Below are 12,821 nucleotides of genomic sequence, written 5' to 3'. Positions count from 1 at the left end.
TGCTCCAGACCAGCTGTCTAACGCACTGCATGTCAGAAGCCACCCCCTTCACAGAGTACTCCTTATCAACTTAGCAGTGCACTCATTCTATCACTACACTTATTCTCGCACAATCAGCAGTTCTTTATATATATACACAACCCAAGACAGCAGGAAGAGGATCTCTTCAGCGACTACGCCTAGACACCACAACACACCTGTCAACATTCAACAATCGACCATGAACACTGCACAGCCGATTTTCTCAAAGGGGGAAAACTGCAAACAAGTGTGGCACGACGCGAGTGCTGACTACAATGAGGCCGACACACACCTGGAGATCATGGGCAAACCTGTTATGGAGCGCTGGGAGACTCCATATATGCACTCCCTTGGAACAGTTGCTGCATCTAAAGGTACTTTTCTAATGACAACTGTTATTGTTAACTTTTACTTATAATGCTGTATGTAACCACATTCAATCTCAGTCGAAAACTTAAACCTTACAGTGGGGCCTTCTTTAAACACACAAATCAATTGCGCCTAGCTCATTAATATAAATATAGTTTTGCTGAAGTTGCGTCGTAACCTTCCTGAATCGTCCAATGGCGTGACCTAATTAATATTCATGAGCACGCCTTCCCAGTAGTAGGACTACGTAAATTTTAACGTTGCAGCAGCGAGATAAGAACGTTTATCTACAGTATCTGACTGCGACAAGAACAGGTGTTAAATTCCCCCCCTCGAAATACAAAAGTTAAAGACTAGTAAAAGGGATAAACTATAATTTGTCAATTGTTTCTGTGAACGCGCACGCAGACTGACCGCCGTGCTCATGTAACATCAGCCATGCTTACATGTTGTTTGTTGTTTATTTCATTTGTTACATCTTTTTGGAGTTTATTTCCCTCTGGAACTGTGCTGTGATTCAGCTATACAGAGAACTACCGTAAATGTTGTACTGTTGCAAATGCACACCTCACAATTCATTCACTTTTCATAGGCTACTGACAAATATATTTTTTGATGACAAAATCATTACACAGGCTGCAAAAGATTCTTATATTTACAGTGTGTGAGAGTGTGTGTCACTTTTAATGGTTTACAAACGGAATCTCTCGAAATTCTTTTTCATATGAGAAGGGCGGGACACTAGTGACCTCTTTTTACTCCTCACATGCCTATTTTTACCCCTCTCTGAAATATCACCTCTTGTAGCTCTGAGGCAGGATCTTTCCCATGACCACCACTCTGCCATTCACATCTCGCGATAGTATGATTAACATTGTTACTATACAGAAAACTGAAGGTGTCAATTAAAAATTATTTACATTTACACAGTAAGCATACCATATCAAGTATGTATGTATGATATAACATTAAACACTATATACAATGTACGGAATGTACAAAAAAATACAATACACATTATACAATACATTTAGATGAAGATTGCAATTGAGTAGATTATGATAGAGTTGGGCAGCAATATATTAACCATGCAATCATGTTCAACAGTAAATAAGCATAGGTAAACAACTAAACTCCCCTTTTGAATCTATAGGTGGACGGGTGCTTGAGATTGGCTTTGGAATGGCCATAGCAGCCACTAAGGTGGAGTCGTTCCCCATTGAGGAGCACTGGATCATCGAGTGCAATGATGGCGTGTTCCAGAGGCTGCAGGAATGGGCCAAGATCCAGCCACACAAAGTACTGCAATATCCCATTAAACATTAGTGACATCAAACAGCCAAGTCTGCTCTTTATATACTGGGTTAGGCTGTTATTACATGTTAAGGACTAATATTGTTCATTAAATGGCTGTTTTTAACTACATAGGTTGTTCCTCTAAAAGGCCTATGGGAAGATGTGGTACCAACTCTACCTGACAATCACTTTGATGGTAAAAAGATTTTAATTGTTGTTTCATGTTAGAAAATATAATATTCAAGATTTTTACAGATGTGTGAAGAATTCTGTATATATTTGTAACCCAATCACAGGCATTCTTTATGACACATACCCTCTGTCAGAGGAAACTTGGCACACACACCAGTTCAACTTCATCAAGGTTTGTGTCTAACTGCACACTGCGAAATCCAGTCAACTTATGTTTTTTTTTAGGTGCTTTGTAATCATGAAAAAACCTCTGTTCGTAGAGTCATGCAAACAGACTCCTGAAGCCCGGCGGTGTGCTCACATACTGTAATCTTACCTCCTGGGGTGAACTGCTGAAAAGTAAATTTAACGACATTGACAAAATGTTCCAAGTGAGTAAATGTACTCCTAACAGAATCCTTTTAACTCAATCCTTATGCAGTATTTTGTGATGTTGTGTTATGATGGGCATCTTCTACTTTCAGGAGACACAAGTTCCCCACCTGCTGGAAGCTGGATTCAAAAAAGAGAAGATCAGCACCACACTGATGGATATCAGTCCTCCCAGTGAATGCAAATACTATTCCTTTAAGAAGATGATCACACCAACTATTGTTAAAGAATAAGAAAACACAAACTTCCAACCCATCAGTATAGTGTCAATTGTCTCAAGAGTTTCCAAATTATTTAATTAATTTTTAATGGCGGATTGCTCTATAATCTCTCATAATGACTCCAAAAAAGTTTTTATAAATGATCATGTGTAGCTGTACAATGCAAAGGTATTTTTTCTTCTTTCTTTGATTGTATTACATGAAAATAAACACTACATGATTTACAAATTGTTGCATGTCATGCTTTATGTATCTTAAAGGAATAGTTCACCCAAAAATGAAAATTCTCTCATCATTTACTCACCCTCATGCCATCCCAGATATGTATGACTTTCTTTCTTCTGCTGAACACAAATGAAGGTTTTTAAAAGAATATTTCAGCTCTGTTGGTCCATTCAATTCAAGTGAATGGTGGCCAGAACTTTGAAGGTCCAATATCACATAAAGGCAGCATAAAAGTAATCCATAAGTCTCCAGTGGTTTGTTCCATGTCTTCTAAAGCGATCCAATCAGTTTAGGGTGAGAACAAACCAAAATATAGCTGCAAGCAGCAATGCAGATTCCTCCTCAAAATGGCAAATCATTTAAAAATTGATCAGTAGAGGGTTGGGATTAAACCCTCCCGATGGAGGAATCCTAAAAAACATGTCTTTCTGTCTGAATCCTAAACAAAAAATTATTGCTATGACTAGATTTGAACCTCTGACCCATCACTTAACAGCACAACATCTTACCCAAGTTAGCTATTCACATTGCTGAGCATTTTTGCTTTCAGTTTCTGTATAAAAAAAGAACCAGTGGCTAGCATTGTCAGATTTGGCCCAAGTTCAAACAGCTGTAATTTGACATATCAAGGTGAAATTTTGCACAGTACTTCAGAGTGATGTCGTCTTGAAGCATGTTAGGTTTGAAAAACCATCAGTCAAAATGACATTTGATTTATTGACACATATATATTGAGGCAATGTAGACATTTACATAAATACGCCCCTTTCAGTTATTTTGTATTGTATTCATTTTTGCTAAGTAACAAATTGAAAGACATCAATTCTACACATGGGTACCAAATTTGAAGTCAATTGGATCTACGGTTCAAGAGAAGATTTTGTAGGTTTTCCCAAATTTTCACTGTACAGGAAAATCCATCATGGCGGACCTTATGGGTCCTTGAGGCTTTTTTGTTCCCCATGAGAAATGAGGCATGTACACCATGTTTCAGAAGAATTGGACAAATGGGGTGGAAATGCCATCACTTTGAAAATGGGACATTTGGGCGTGGCCTGTAGCGCCCCCTAAGGGCTAATTTGGGCCATTCTTGGTGTGGGGATTCCCGGTGGCCTGTAGTATCAATGTGCCAAATTAGAAAATGTTTGACTAGTGACTTTTTGAGATATTGGGGCGCAAAGAGAATAATAATAATAATAGTAGTAATAATAATAATAATAAATATAGCTGCAAGCAGCAATGCGGATTCCTCCTCAAAATGGCAAATCATTTAAAAATTGATCAGTAGAGGGTTGGGGTTAAACCCTCCAGAAGGAGGAATCCTAAAAAACATGTCTTTCTGTCTAAATACTAAACAAAAAAATTATGGCTAAGGTAGGATTTAAACCATTGTCCCTTCACTTACCAGCACAACATCTTAGCCAAGTTAGCTATTCACATTGCTGTGTATTCCTGCTTTCAGTTTCTGTATAAAAAAACGAACCACTGGCTAGCATTGTCAGATTTGGCCTAAGTTCAAATAGCTGTAATTCAGTCATCTTTTGATATATCAAGGTGAAATTTTGCACAGTACTTCAGAGTGATGTCATCTTAAAAAAAATGTTTACTGGTGACTTTTTGAGATATTGGGGTGCAAAGATAATAATAATAATAATAATAATAAAACCGCCAATAACAACAGGTTTCCTCCTACCAGAAGAATCCTAATAAAACCACTGATAACAATAGGTTTCCTCCTATCAGAGAAATCCTAATAATAATAATAATAAAACCACCAATAACAACAGGTTTCCTCCTACCGGAGGAATCCTAAATATAACTCCTTTATTACTATAATTCTTGACATTAGCAGTCTCTTTGGTGATGATTTCTGGATCAATTACACTTTCTAGTGCCATCCAGGGTTCTGCATGTGTCAAGCACTAAGAAGTGTAATCAAGCTTGAAATCATGATTGTGCAGTGGCAAGATATTCAGGGGAAAGGGGGTAATATGATAGTATGCTATGTGTGAATTAGAAACCACTCAATGTAGTCAATTTTTACTATAAATCTCCACCTTTGAACAGCCCCAACCAGTAGGTGAAGAATGTGAATTGCCAAAAAAATGGAAGAACAACGTGGGAGTGAAAGGGAAGATTTATAGTAAAAAAAAGGACTTAAATATTGATCGGTTTCTCATCCACACTTATTCACTTTAGAAGACATGGATGTTACCAATGGAGTTGTATAGATTACTTTGTTGCCCCCTTTATATGCTTTCTGAACATCAAAGTTTTGCTCACCATTCATTTGCATTGTGTGGACCTACACAGCTGAAATATTCTACTAAATTTCTACAGAAAAAAAATAGTTGCACAACTGGGATGGCATTCGGGTGAACATTATTGGGCAAACTACTCCTTTAAAATCCATATATATCCATATATATTTTGTAATATAAAAATTGGGGGGTGAAACATGACTCAAAAAGTTTTTGACAGTGTTTATGAGATGCACCCAATACTTGGGTGTACAGACCTTATTTACCTTATAAAGACCTTATAAGTCTTTTCAGCATAGACAATGGAGACGAAATGACAACAGTGGTAACATAAAAATACTTGAATCAAAATGGAAGCACTCCACGTTCAGGCAGAAAGTCTTTTATTGTAGCTACAAAGTGGAGAAGCTTACGCTGAAGTCCTCTAAGCATAACAAATGAGCAATTTTAAATAAACATTTTTTTACAGACCAGACACATCAACAATCACATCTCATTTGCGATACCAAATTCTCATTTTCTTCTCTCGTTTGATCTTCTTCTGTAACTGTAGTGTTCCGTAAAGCAGAGCCTCTGCCGTTGGAGGGCAGCCTGGTGGAACAATTAAACACATTGCTGTTGATAACCTGAATACCCAGCCAGTTATACAAATTTAAAACCACAATATTTGAAATGGTCAATCTTAATTATGTCTTTCAGAATTTTTACTGAACCTGGGACATAGATGTCAACTGGAACAATGCGATCACAACCCCGGACAACCGAATAAGAGTAATGATAGTAGCCTCCACCGTTAGCACAACTACCAGAAACAAATCAGAAATCAATTTCAGTCTGCTAAAATGTAGCAAGTATTGTGAGGTCCTATAACCAGCTCGAGCTAGTTAAGCTTCTTGCAAATTCTTGCAAAGTCTGTGCTGATCAACTTCTTTCTCAAGCAGGCGACGAAGGAACTGTTTCTTACCTTCCCATGGAAATGACGTATCTGGGCTCTGGCATCTGATCATACACCTGTAATGAGTGAGACAAACAAATAATACAGAACAGTCATGTGTGTACTCGTAACACAGAGACATAAGAAGAGGAATGAAAAGCAAGACTCCAAAAATACCACGTGAAAGCAGTAAGAGATTTACAAACCTGATGCAAACCACATCCATACGTGGTTTAAAACCAAAGTAAAATATGATTTTTTTGGAATGTGTCTCAGTTTGAACAGTTATTTGAGAATTTGAAAAGTTTAGCTTTTTTTTTGCCATTTGGGACATAACATATATAACGTCATTCACAAATGCCGCAATAGTGTCTGGAGACTGTTTTTCTCTTACAGAGGACAACAACGCATTCACAATGTAGTGAAAGAGTCAATGGTTTTAAACACAGCATATGCATAAATATTCTCTCTGTCAGTCAGAAAGTCAGTCCTAAAGATCAGATTTAAAAGCCAAATTGCATTCAAGTGCAGAGTGAACAAAGCCTAATATACTTAAAGGTAATTTTAGTGCAAATACCTTCCGTAAAGCAGGGGCCATTTTATTTGTTAGTGTCCCTGCCACAATCATGACATCAGCCTGTCTGGGGCTGGCTCTGAACACAACACCAAATCGATCCATGTCATAACGAGGGGCAGCCATGTGCATCATCTCCACAGCACAACAGGCCAGGCCAAAGGTCATGGGCCACAAGGAGCTCTAAACACAAACACAGATTCAACAAAATCACTGTTGTTGATTTCGTTGCTTTATGAAGAGTCTAATTCCACTTTCAAAACACACCATCTCACAAAGTGTACAGAAAGAACCTGTTTTTGTTCAATTGTAGAGCAGAAAATGCATTTATTCTGAACCTAAATAATGAGTAAAGAGTTGCATACTCTGCGTGCCCAGTTGACCAGATCATCCAGCTTGGTGATGATGTATTCACCTTTGCTGCTGACAGCTGAAGCTGGTTTTGGTGCCAGAGCCGTGCTTTTCTCTCTAATCGGGACCAGGGAGTGGAAAGAGGGAGGTGAACTCAGTTTATTTTAATAATGATTAAAATAATGATAAAAATGACAACGCCCAGGACCATAACAAAATAATTTATTCCACACCTTTTGGAGTTTACATCCTTTGTGTCTGTCAAGAGAACTTTTTTGTGAGCAGTTAATGATGAAATTGCCCTATATTACAAACACACACACACACACACACACACAAAATCAAGTTTAAAGATAGGAAATCATGATGCTATATCATACTATGCTAAAGATGACTGCACATAGTTTATGCTTTATAATTTATAACAGTTCACCAAAAATGAAAATTCTCTCATAATTTTCTCATGCCATCCCAGATATGTGACTGACTTACTTCTGCAGAACACAAATGAAGATTTTTAGAAGAATATTTCAGCTCTGTAGGTCCATATAATGCACTTGAATGGTGACCAAAACTTTGAAGGTCCAAAAAGCACATTAAGGCAGCGTAAAGGTAATCCATATGACTCCAGTGGTTTAATCCATGTCTTTAAAAGTGATCTAACCGATTCTGGGTGAGAACAGACCAAAATAGAACTCCTTTTCACTGCACATTTTGCCATTGCAGTCTCTAGGCATGATCATGATTTTAACCTTGATTACACTTCCTAGTGCTTGACGCATTCGCAGAAAACTAGAAGGCGCTAGGAAGTGTAATCAAGCTTGAAATTATGATCGCCAAGGAGACTGCTGATGCCAAAATTTAAAGTGAAAAAATTTTGGTCTGTTCTCACACACAACCGATTAATTCGCTTCAGAAAACACGGATTAAACCACTGGAGTCTTATGAATTACTTCTATGTTTCCTTTATGTGCCATTTAGAGCTTCACAGTTCTGGTCACAATTCACTTGCATTGTATGGACCTACAGAGCTGAAATATTCTTCTAAAAATCTTATTTGTTTTATTTTTTTATTATTATTTTTTTATTTTAGCCCCTTTTGTCCCAATTCGGAATGCCCAATTCCCACTACTTAGTAGGTCCTCGTGGTGGCGCTGTTACTCACCACAATCCGGGTGCCGGAGGACAAGTCTCAGTTGCCTCCGCTTCTGAGACAGTCAATCCGCACATCTTATCACATGGCTCGCTGTGCATGACACCACGGAGACTCACAGCACGTGGAGGCTCATGCTACTCTCCATGATCCACGCACAACTTACCACGCGCCCCATTGAGAGCGAGAACCACTAATCGCGACCATGAGGTGGTTACCCCATGTGACTCTACCCTCCCTAGCAACCGGGCCAATTTGGTTGCTTAGGAGACCTGGCTGGAATCACTCAGCACACTCTGGATTCAAACTCGTGACTCCAGGGGTGAAAAATCTTAATTTGTGTTCAGCAGAAGAAAGTCAGACACAGCAGTAATGGCACAAGGGTGAGAAAATTATGCGATTTTTCATTTTAAGGTGAACTATTCCTTTAAGAAGACTGAGTTTGGTTATGCAACATAATGTGCTTAAAATCTGACAAAGTACAAAGTGACTGAAATAAGTAAATTAAATTAAATAGAGTCAATTAAAACAAATTAAGTTTAGTCTAAGACAGTATCCCTGTCAGTTTTTAGTGGTACCTGTGAAACTCCCACCTTTTCTTATACCAGCCTAAAGGTACCAGGTCTGGCAAGATGAAAATAAAAATGAAAACTTACCTTAGATTAAAAGAGCCAAGGGTGGGAAGGCGGGGAACTGAAATAATAACACAAATGTCATGATTTAAAACCTGTATAAATCAGAAAAAAAATGTGTCGTCATTTTCAAGAGGAATGCAAGTTGTATTTCAGTGCTGTGGAAAAGTATTTGCACCCATCCTGATTTCTTCTGTTTTTGTGTATATCTCATACTACATTGTTAAAAAAAAAATTCAAACAAAATCTAACATAAAACAAAGGCAATCTGAGTAAACACAAAATACAGTTTTTAAATGATAATGTTATTTATTGAACCATTTATTGGGCCTGTGTAAATAAGTTACTAAATCCCCAAATCTATGAAACTGCATTCATGATGGGGTTTAGCTGGACTAGACACACCCAGGCCTGATTATTGCCAGCCCTGTTCAATCAAATAAACACCTAAATAAAACTTTTTCAGCAGCATGAAATTGGTAAAAAGTCTCACCCAGTAGCACACCATGCCAAGGTCAAAAGAAATTCCAGAAATGATGAGGGAAAAGGTGATTGAAATACATCAGGCTGGGAAGGGTTACAAAGCTATTTCAAAGGCTCTGGGACTCCAAAGAACCACAGTAAGAGCCAATGGAGAAAACTTGGCACAGTAGTGAACCTTCCCAGAAGTGGCCGACCTTCCAAAATTCCTCTAAGAGTGCAGCGACGACTCATTTAGGAAGTCACAAAAAAGCCAAGGACAACATCCAAGGAACTGCTGGCCTCTCTTGCATCAATAAAGGTCACTGTTCATGACTCCACTATCAGAAAGACACTGGCCAAAAATGCCATCCATGGAAGACTGGCGAGGTGAAAATCACTGCTAACCTAGAAGAACATTAAGGCTCGTCTGGATTTTGCCAAAACACACCTTGATGATCCTCAAACCTTTTGGGAGAATGTTCTGTGGATTGATGAGTCGAAAGTGGAACACAGAATTCCACAAAAAGAACATCATACCTACGGTCAATCATGGTGGTGGTAGTGTGATGGTGTGGGAATGCATTGCTGCTTCAGGGCCAGGGTGACTTGAAATAATTGAGGGAAACATTAATTCTGTTTAAGGGGGCGGTTCGTTTTTCACATAGGTGATCTAGGTGTTGTATAACTTTTTTTTTTTTGGTTCAATAAAAAAAAAAAAATATTTAAACTGTGTTTTGTGTTTACTCAGGTTGCCTTTGTTTTATGTTATATCTATTTATGAGAGCTCTCGCGGCCGAACCTACACAGGTTAGTTCACTCTCCATCTCTGTAGCGGATGTAACCCGATCCTTCCGATGGGTGAACATCAGTAAAGCCGCGGGACCAGACGGCATTCCGGGCCATGTCTTCAGAGCATGCGCAAAATAACTGGCTGGAGTTTTTACTGACATTTTCAACCTTTCCCTCTCTTTGTCTGTAGTCCCCACATGCTTTAAAATGTCCACCATTGTGCCTGTACCAAAGCAATCCAAAATCACTTGCTTAAATGACTGGCGTCCTGTTGCTCTGACCCCCATCATCAGCAAATGCTTTGAGAGACTAATCAGAGATTACATCTGCTCTGTGCTGCCTCCATCACCAGACCCATTGCAGTTTGCTTACCGCAACAACCGCTCCACTGATGATGCCATTGCATCTACAATACACACTGCTCTCTCCCACCTGGAAAAAAGAAACACTTACGTGAGAATGCTGTTTGTAGACTACAGCTCAGCATTCAACACCATAGTACCCTCCAAGCTTGATGAGAAGCTCCGGGCTCTGGGCTTAAACAGCTCGCTGTGAAGCTGGATCCTGGACTTCCTGTCAAGCAGACGCCAGGTGGTTAGAATAGGCAGTAACATCTCCTCATCACTGACCCTCAACACTGGAGCCCCGCAGTGCTGTGTTCTTAGCCCATTCCTGTATTCCCTGTACACACATGACTGTGTGGCAACACATAGCTCCAATGCCATCATGAAGTTTGCTGATGATACGTCGGTGGTAGGTCTGATCACTGACAATGATGAAACATCCTACAGAGAAGAGGTGCACACTCTGACACACTGGTGTCAGGAGCACAACCTCTCCCTCAATGTCAGTAAGACAAAGGAGCTTGTGGTGGACTTCAGGAAAAGAGAAAGAGAACACAGTCCCATCACCATCAATGGAGCACCAGTGGAGAGAGTCAGCAGCTTCAAGTTTCTCGGTGTCCACATCACTGAGGAACTCACATGTTCCGTCCACACTGAGGCCGTTGTGAAGAAGGCTCATCAGCGCCTCTTCTTCCTGAGACGGCTGAGTAAGTTTGGAATGAACCGCCACATCCTCACATGGTTCTACACCTGCACTGTGGAGAGCATCCTGACTGGCTGCATCTCCACCTTGTATGGCAACAGCACTGCCCTCAACCGCAAAGGGTGGTGCGAACTGCCAGACACATCATCGGAGGTGAGCTTCCCTCCCTCCAGGACATATATACCAGGCGGTGTGTGAAAAAAGCTCGGAGGATCATCAGAGACTCCAGCCACCCGAGCCATGGGCTGCTCTCACTGCTACCATCAGGTAGGCGGTATCGCAGCTTCAGGACCCGCACCAGCCGACTCCATGACAGCTTCTTCCCCCAAGCAATCAGACTTTTGAACTCTTGATCTCCCACGATCAAAATACATCAGTACTGCACTTTATTAATCTTACACCGGACTATCATAAATTATATTCTCTTAACAACACACTGGCAACTGACTATCAATCGACAGCCTGAATGTCAATACAGTACAATACAACCTACTGTACATTTTATATGTACTATATATAAAATTTTTTATTGTATAATGTGTATTCTATATTGTATACTGTACACTGTATATTGTGTTGTGTGTAATTATGTGTATATTAGATATGTAAATTGTGTCGTGTAAATCTGATGTTTATTGTAAATTGGTATATGTCTCATCACTGTCACGACTGCTATGTTGCTTGGAACTGCACCCAAGAATTTCACCCACTATTGCACTTGTGTATATGGCTGTGTGACAATAAAAGTGATTTTGATTTAATTTGATATCTCATTTGAAGATCTAAAATAATTTAGTATGGAAAAATACGCAAAAAAAGAAGAAATCAGGATGGGGCAAATACTTTTCCACAGCACTGTATCTGCTATAAGATGCATCACAGCATGATCCAGTTCAGACATAGATTTACACTTTATGCTATATTGTCTGTCAAGTACAGTGTTTATCAAAAGAATAACAAAATATGCACATATCAACCAACAATAAAAGAAATCTAACATTAGCACTGCCTCAACATTAACTCACAAATATGATTTCAGATTTTATTGTATGATTCCACTACATTTGTGTACTTTGAGAGTCAGCAAGGCTTCCAAGTATCAACTTTGTAACAATGAAATACACACATCGCGGCATATTGCCAGCGTGCTTGTCATTTCTCTATTTTGAAAAGCAGAAGTAGTTCAAATATGACGTCTGTGTAGTTTAATCTTTCAGTAATGCAAGTTGTTTGTTTATATCTGAGAGTCAGTCTCAGATCAGTAATGTTGAGTAACAAGGTCAGTTCGGAAATTTCTTCACTGCATGACAGAATTCACTTAACAGGAGAAGATGCATTATCGTGGAGTTACATCTAATACAATTCATCTAAATATTATCTGGTAAGAGCGATGTTGCCTTATCTTTAGGTTTAAAAACGTATCGTAAATGTCCCGTTTACTTACCTATCAACGCAACCATCTTTACATAATACCTACTTTCGGTCGTGACGTCACTTCCTCTCTTTGAGTAAAAGCAAAGTTCCCTTTTAAGGGAAGTCAGTCCACTCGGCGGCCATCTTTGGAACGCTTACTTGCAGACTGGGCAGCTATTTTCAAAGTAAACAAGCGGCATAAAAGTACAGCTCCTATCTACTTGAATGGGGAAAGAACGAAATCTCCAAAACGTTTGGTCAAGATTACGATCAAAGAACATATTTCAAATCAGCAGTAAAATCTGACAATAATGGTATCATTAAATAAGATTCTTTAGCTCAGATCACACACACACACAAAAAGCTATATTTTTCAGGCCGGTTCAGCTGCTGCGCTTACGCGTTCTAGAGTTGACTGACAGGCGATGGCTGTATCTAAAAGGCGATTGGCTCTTTTACCTGTGAGGTGGGACTTCCTTTTCTACATTCGTTGGCCATTCCAATTTCCC

At 39.2% G+C, this 12,821-nt stretch overlaps 2 protein-coding genes across 3 annotated transcripts; one reads left to right on the top strand and one right to left on the bottom strand.

Annotated features, from left to right (window-relative positions):
• The first annotated feature begins 50 nt into the window (after positions 1 to 50).
• Positions 51 to 2,699, top strand: LOC127427677 (guanidinoacetate N-methyltransferase-like). The gene is made up of 6 exons (XM_051675408.1): positions 51 to 395; positions 1,544 to 1,689; positions 1,819 to 1,882; positions 1,983 to 2,050; positions 2,139 to 2,249; positions 2,343 to 2,699. The coding sequence occupies exons 1-6, from the start codon at positions 221 to 223 to the stop codon at positions 2,481 to 2,483; spliced, it is 705 nt and encodes a 234-aa protein (XP_051531368.1). The 5' UTR covers positions 51 to 220; the 3' UTR covers positions 2,484 to 2,699.
• Positions 2,700 to 5,323: 2,624 nt separating this feature from the next.
• LOC127427680 (NADH-quinone oxidoreductase subunit B-like) lies at positions 5,324 to 12,429 on the bottom strand. Of its 2 annotated transcripts, none has more exons than XM_051675413.1 (8): positions 12,344 to 12,429; positions 8,626 to 8,662; positions 7,050 to 7,118; positions 6,831 to 6,933; positions 6,469 to 6,648; positions 5,922 to 5,968; positions 5,671 to 5,759; positions 5,324 to 5,548 (listed from the first exon to the last, which is right to left on the bottom strand). In XM_051675413.1, the coding sequence occupies exons 1-8, from the start codon at positions 12,357 to 12,359 to the stop codon at positions 5,451 to 5,453; spliced, it is 639 nt and encodes a 212-aa protein (XP_051531373.1). In that variant the 5' UTR covers positions 12,360 to 12,429; the 3' UTR covers positions 5,324 to 5,450. The 2 variants fall into 2 exon arrangements, with proteins under 2 accessions (XP_051531373.1, XP_051531371.1); XM_051675411.1 differs by lacking the exon at positions 12,344 to 12,429 and adding an exon at positions 10,306 to 10,354.
• Between the last annotated feature and the right edge of the window lie 392 nt (positions 12,430 to 12,821).

The sequence above is a fragment of the Myxocyprinus asiaticus genome, chromosome 37 (assembly GCF_019703515.2).
Source record: "Myxocyprinus asiaticus isolate MX2 ecotype Aquarium Trade chromosome 37, UBuf_Myxa_2, whole genome shotgun sequence".
Lineage (NCBI taxonomy): Eukaryota > Metazoa > Chordata > Actinopteri > Cypriniformes > Catostomidae > Myxocyprinus > Myxocyprinus asiaticus.
Note: the sequence above shows the minus strand (reverse complement) of the source record. Positions and strands in the feature narration are given on the sequence as shown.

Bases quoted from the DNA above. Each gene is read 5' to 3' on its own strand.
- LOC127427677 (XM_051675408.1), top strand. From the start codon at position 221: ATGAACACTGCACAGCCGATTTTCTCAAAGGGGGAAAACTGCAAACAA. The intron at 1,690-1,818 runs GTACTGCAATAT...TTAACTACATAG, and splicing joins CCAAGATCCAGCCACACAAA to GTTGTTCCTCTAAAAGGCCT. The intron at 2,250-2,342 runs GTGAGTAAATGT...TTCTACTTTCAG, and splicing joins ACATTGACAAAATGTTCCAA to GAGACACAAGTTCCCCACCT.
- LOC127427680 (XM_051675411.1), bottom strand. From the start codon at position 10,339: ATGCTGAGCTGTAGTCTACAAACAGCATTCTCAC. The intron at 7,119-8,625 runs GTAAGTTTTCAT...TTTGTAATATAG, and splicing joins CTTGGCTCTTTTAATCTAAG to GGCAATTTCATCATTAACTG. The intron at 6,934-7,049 runs GTGTGGAATAAA...GGTCCCGATTAG, and splicing joins AAGGATGTAAACTCCAAAAG to AGAGAAAAGCACGGCTCTGG.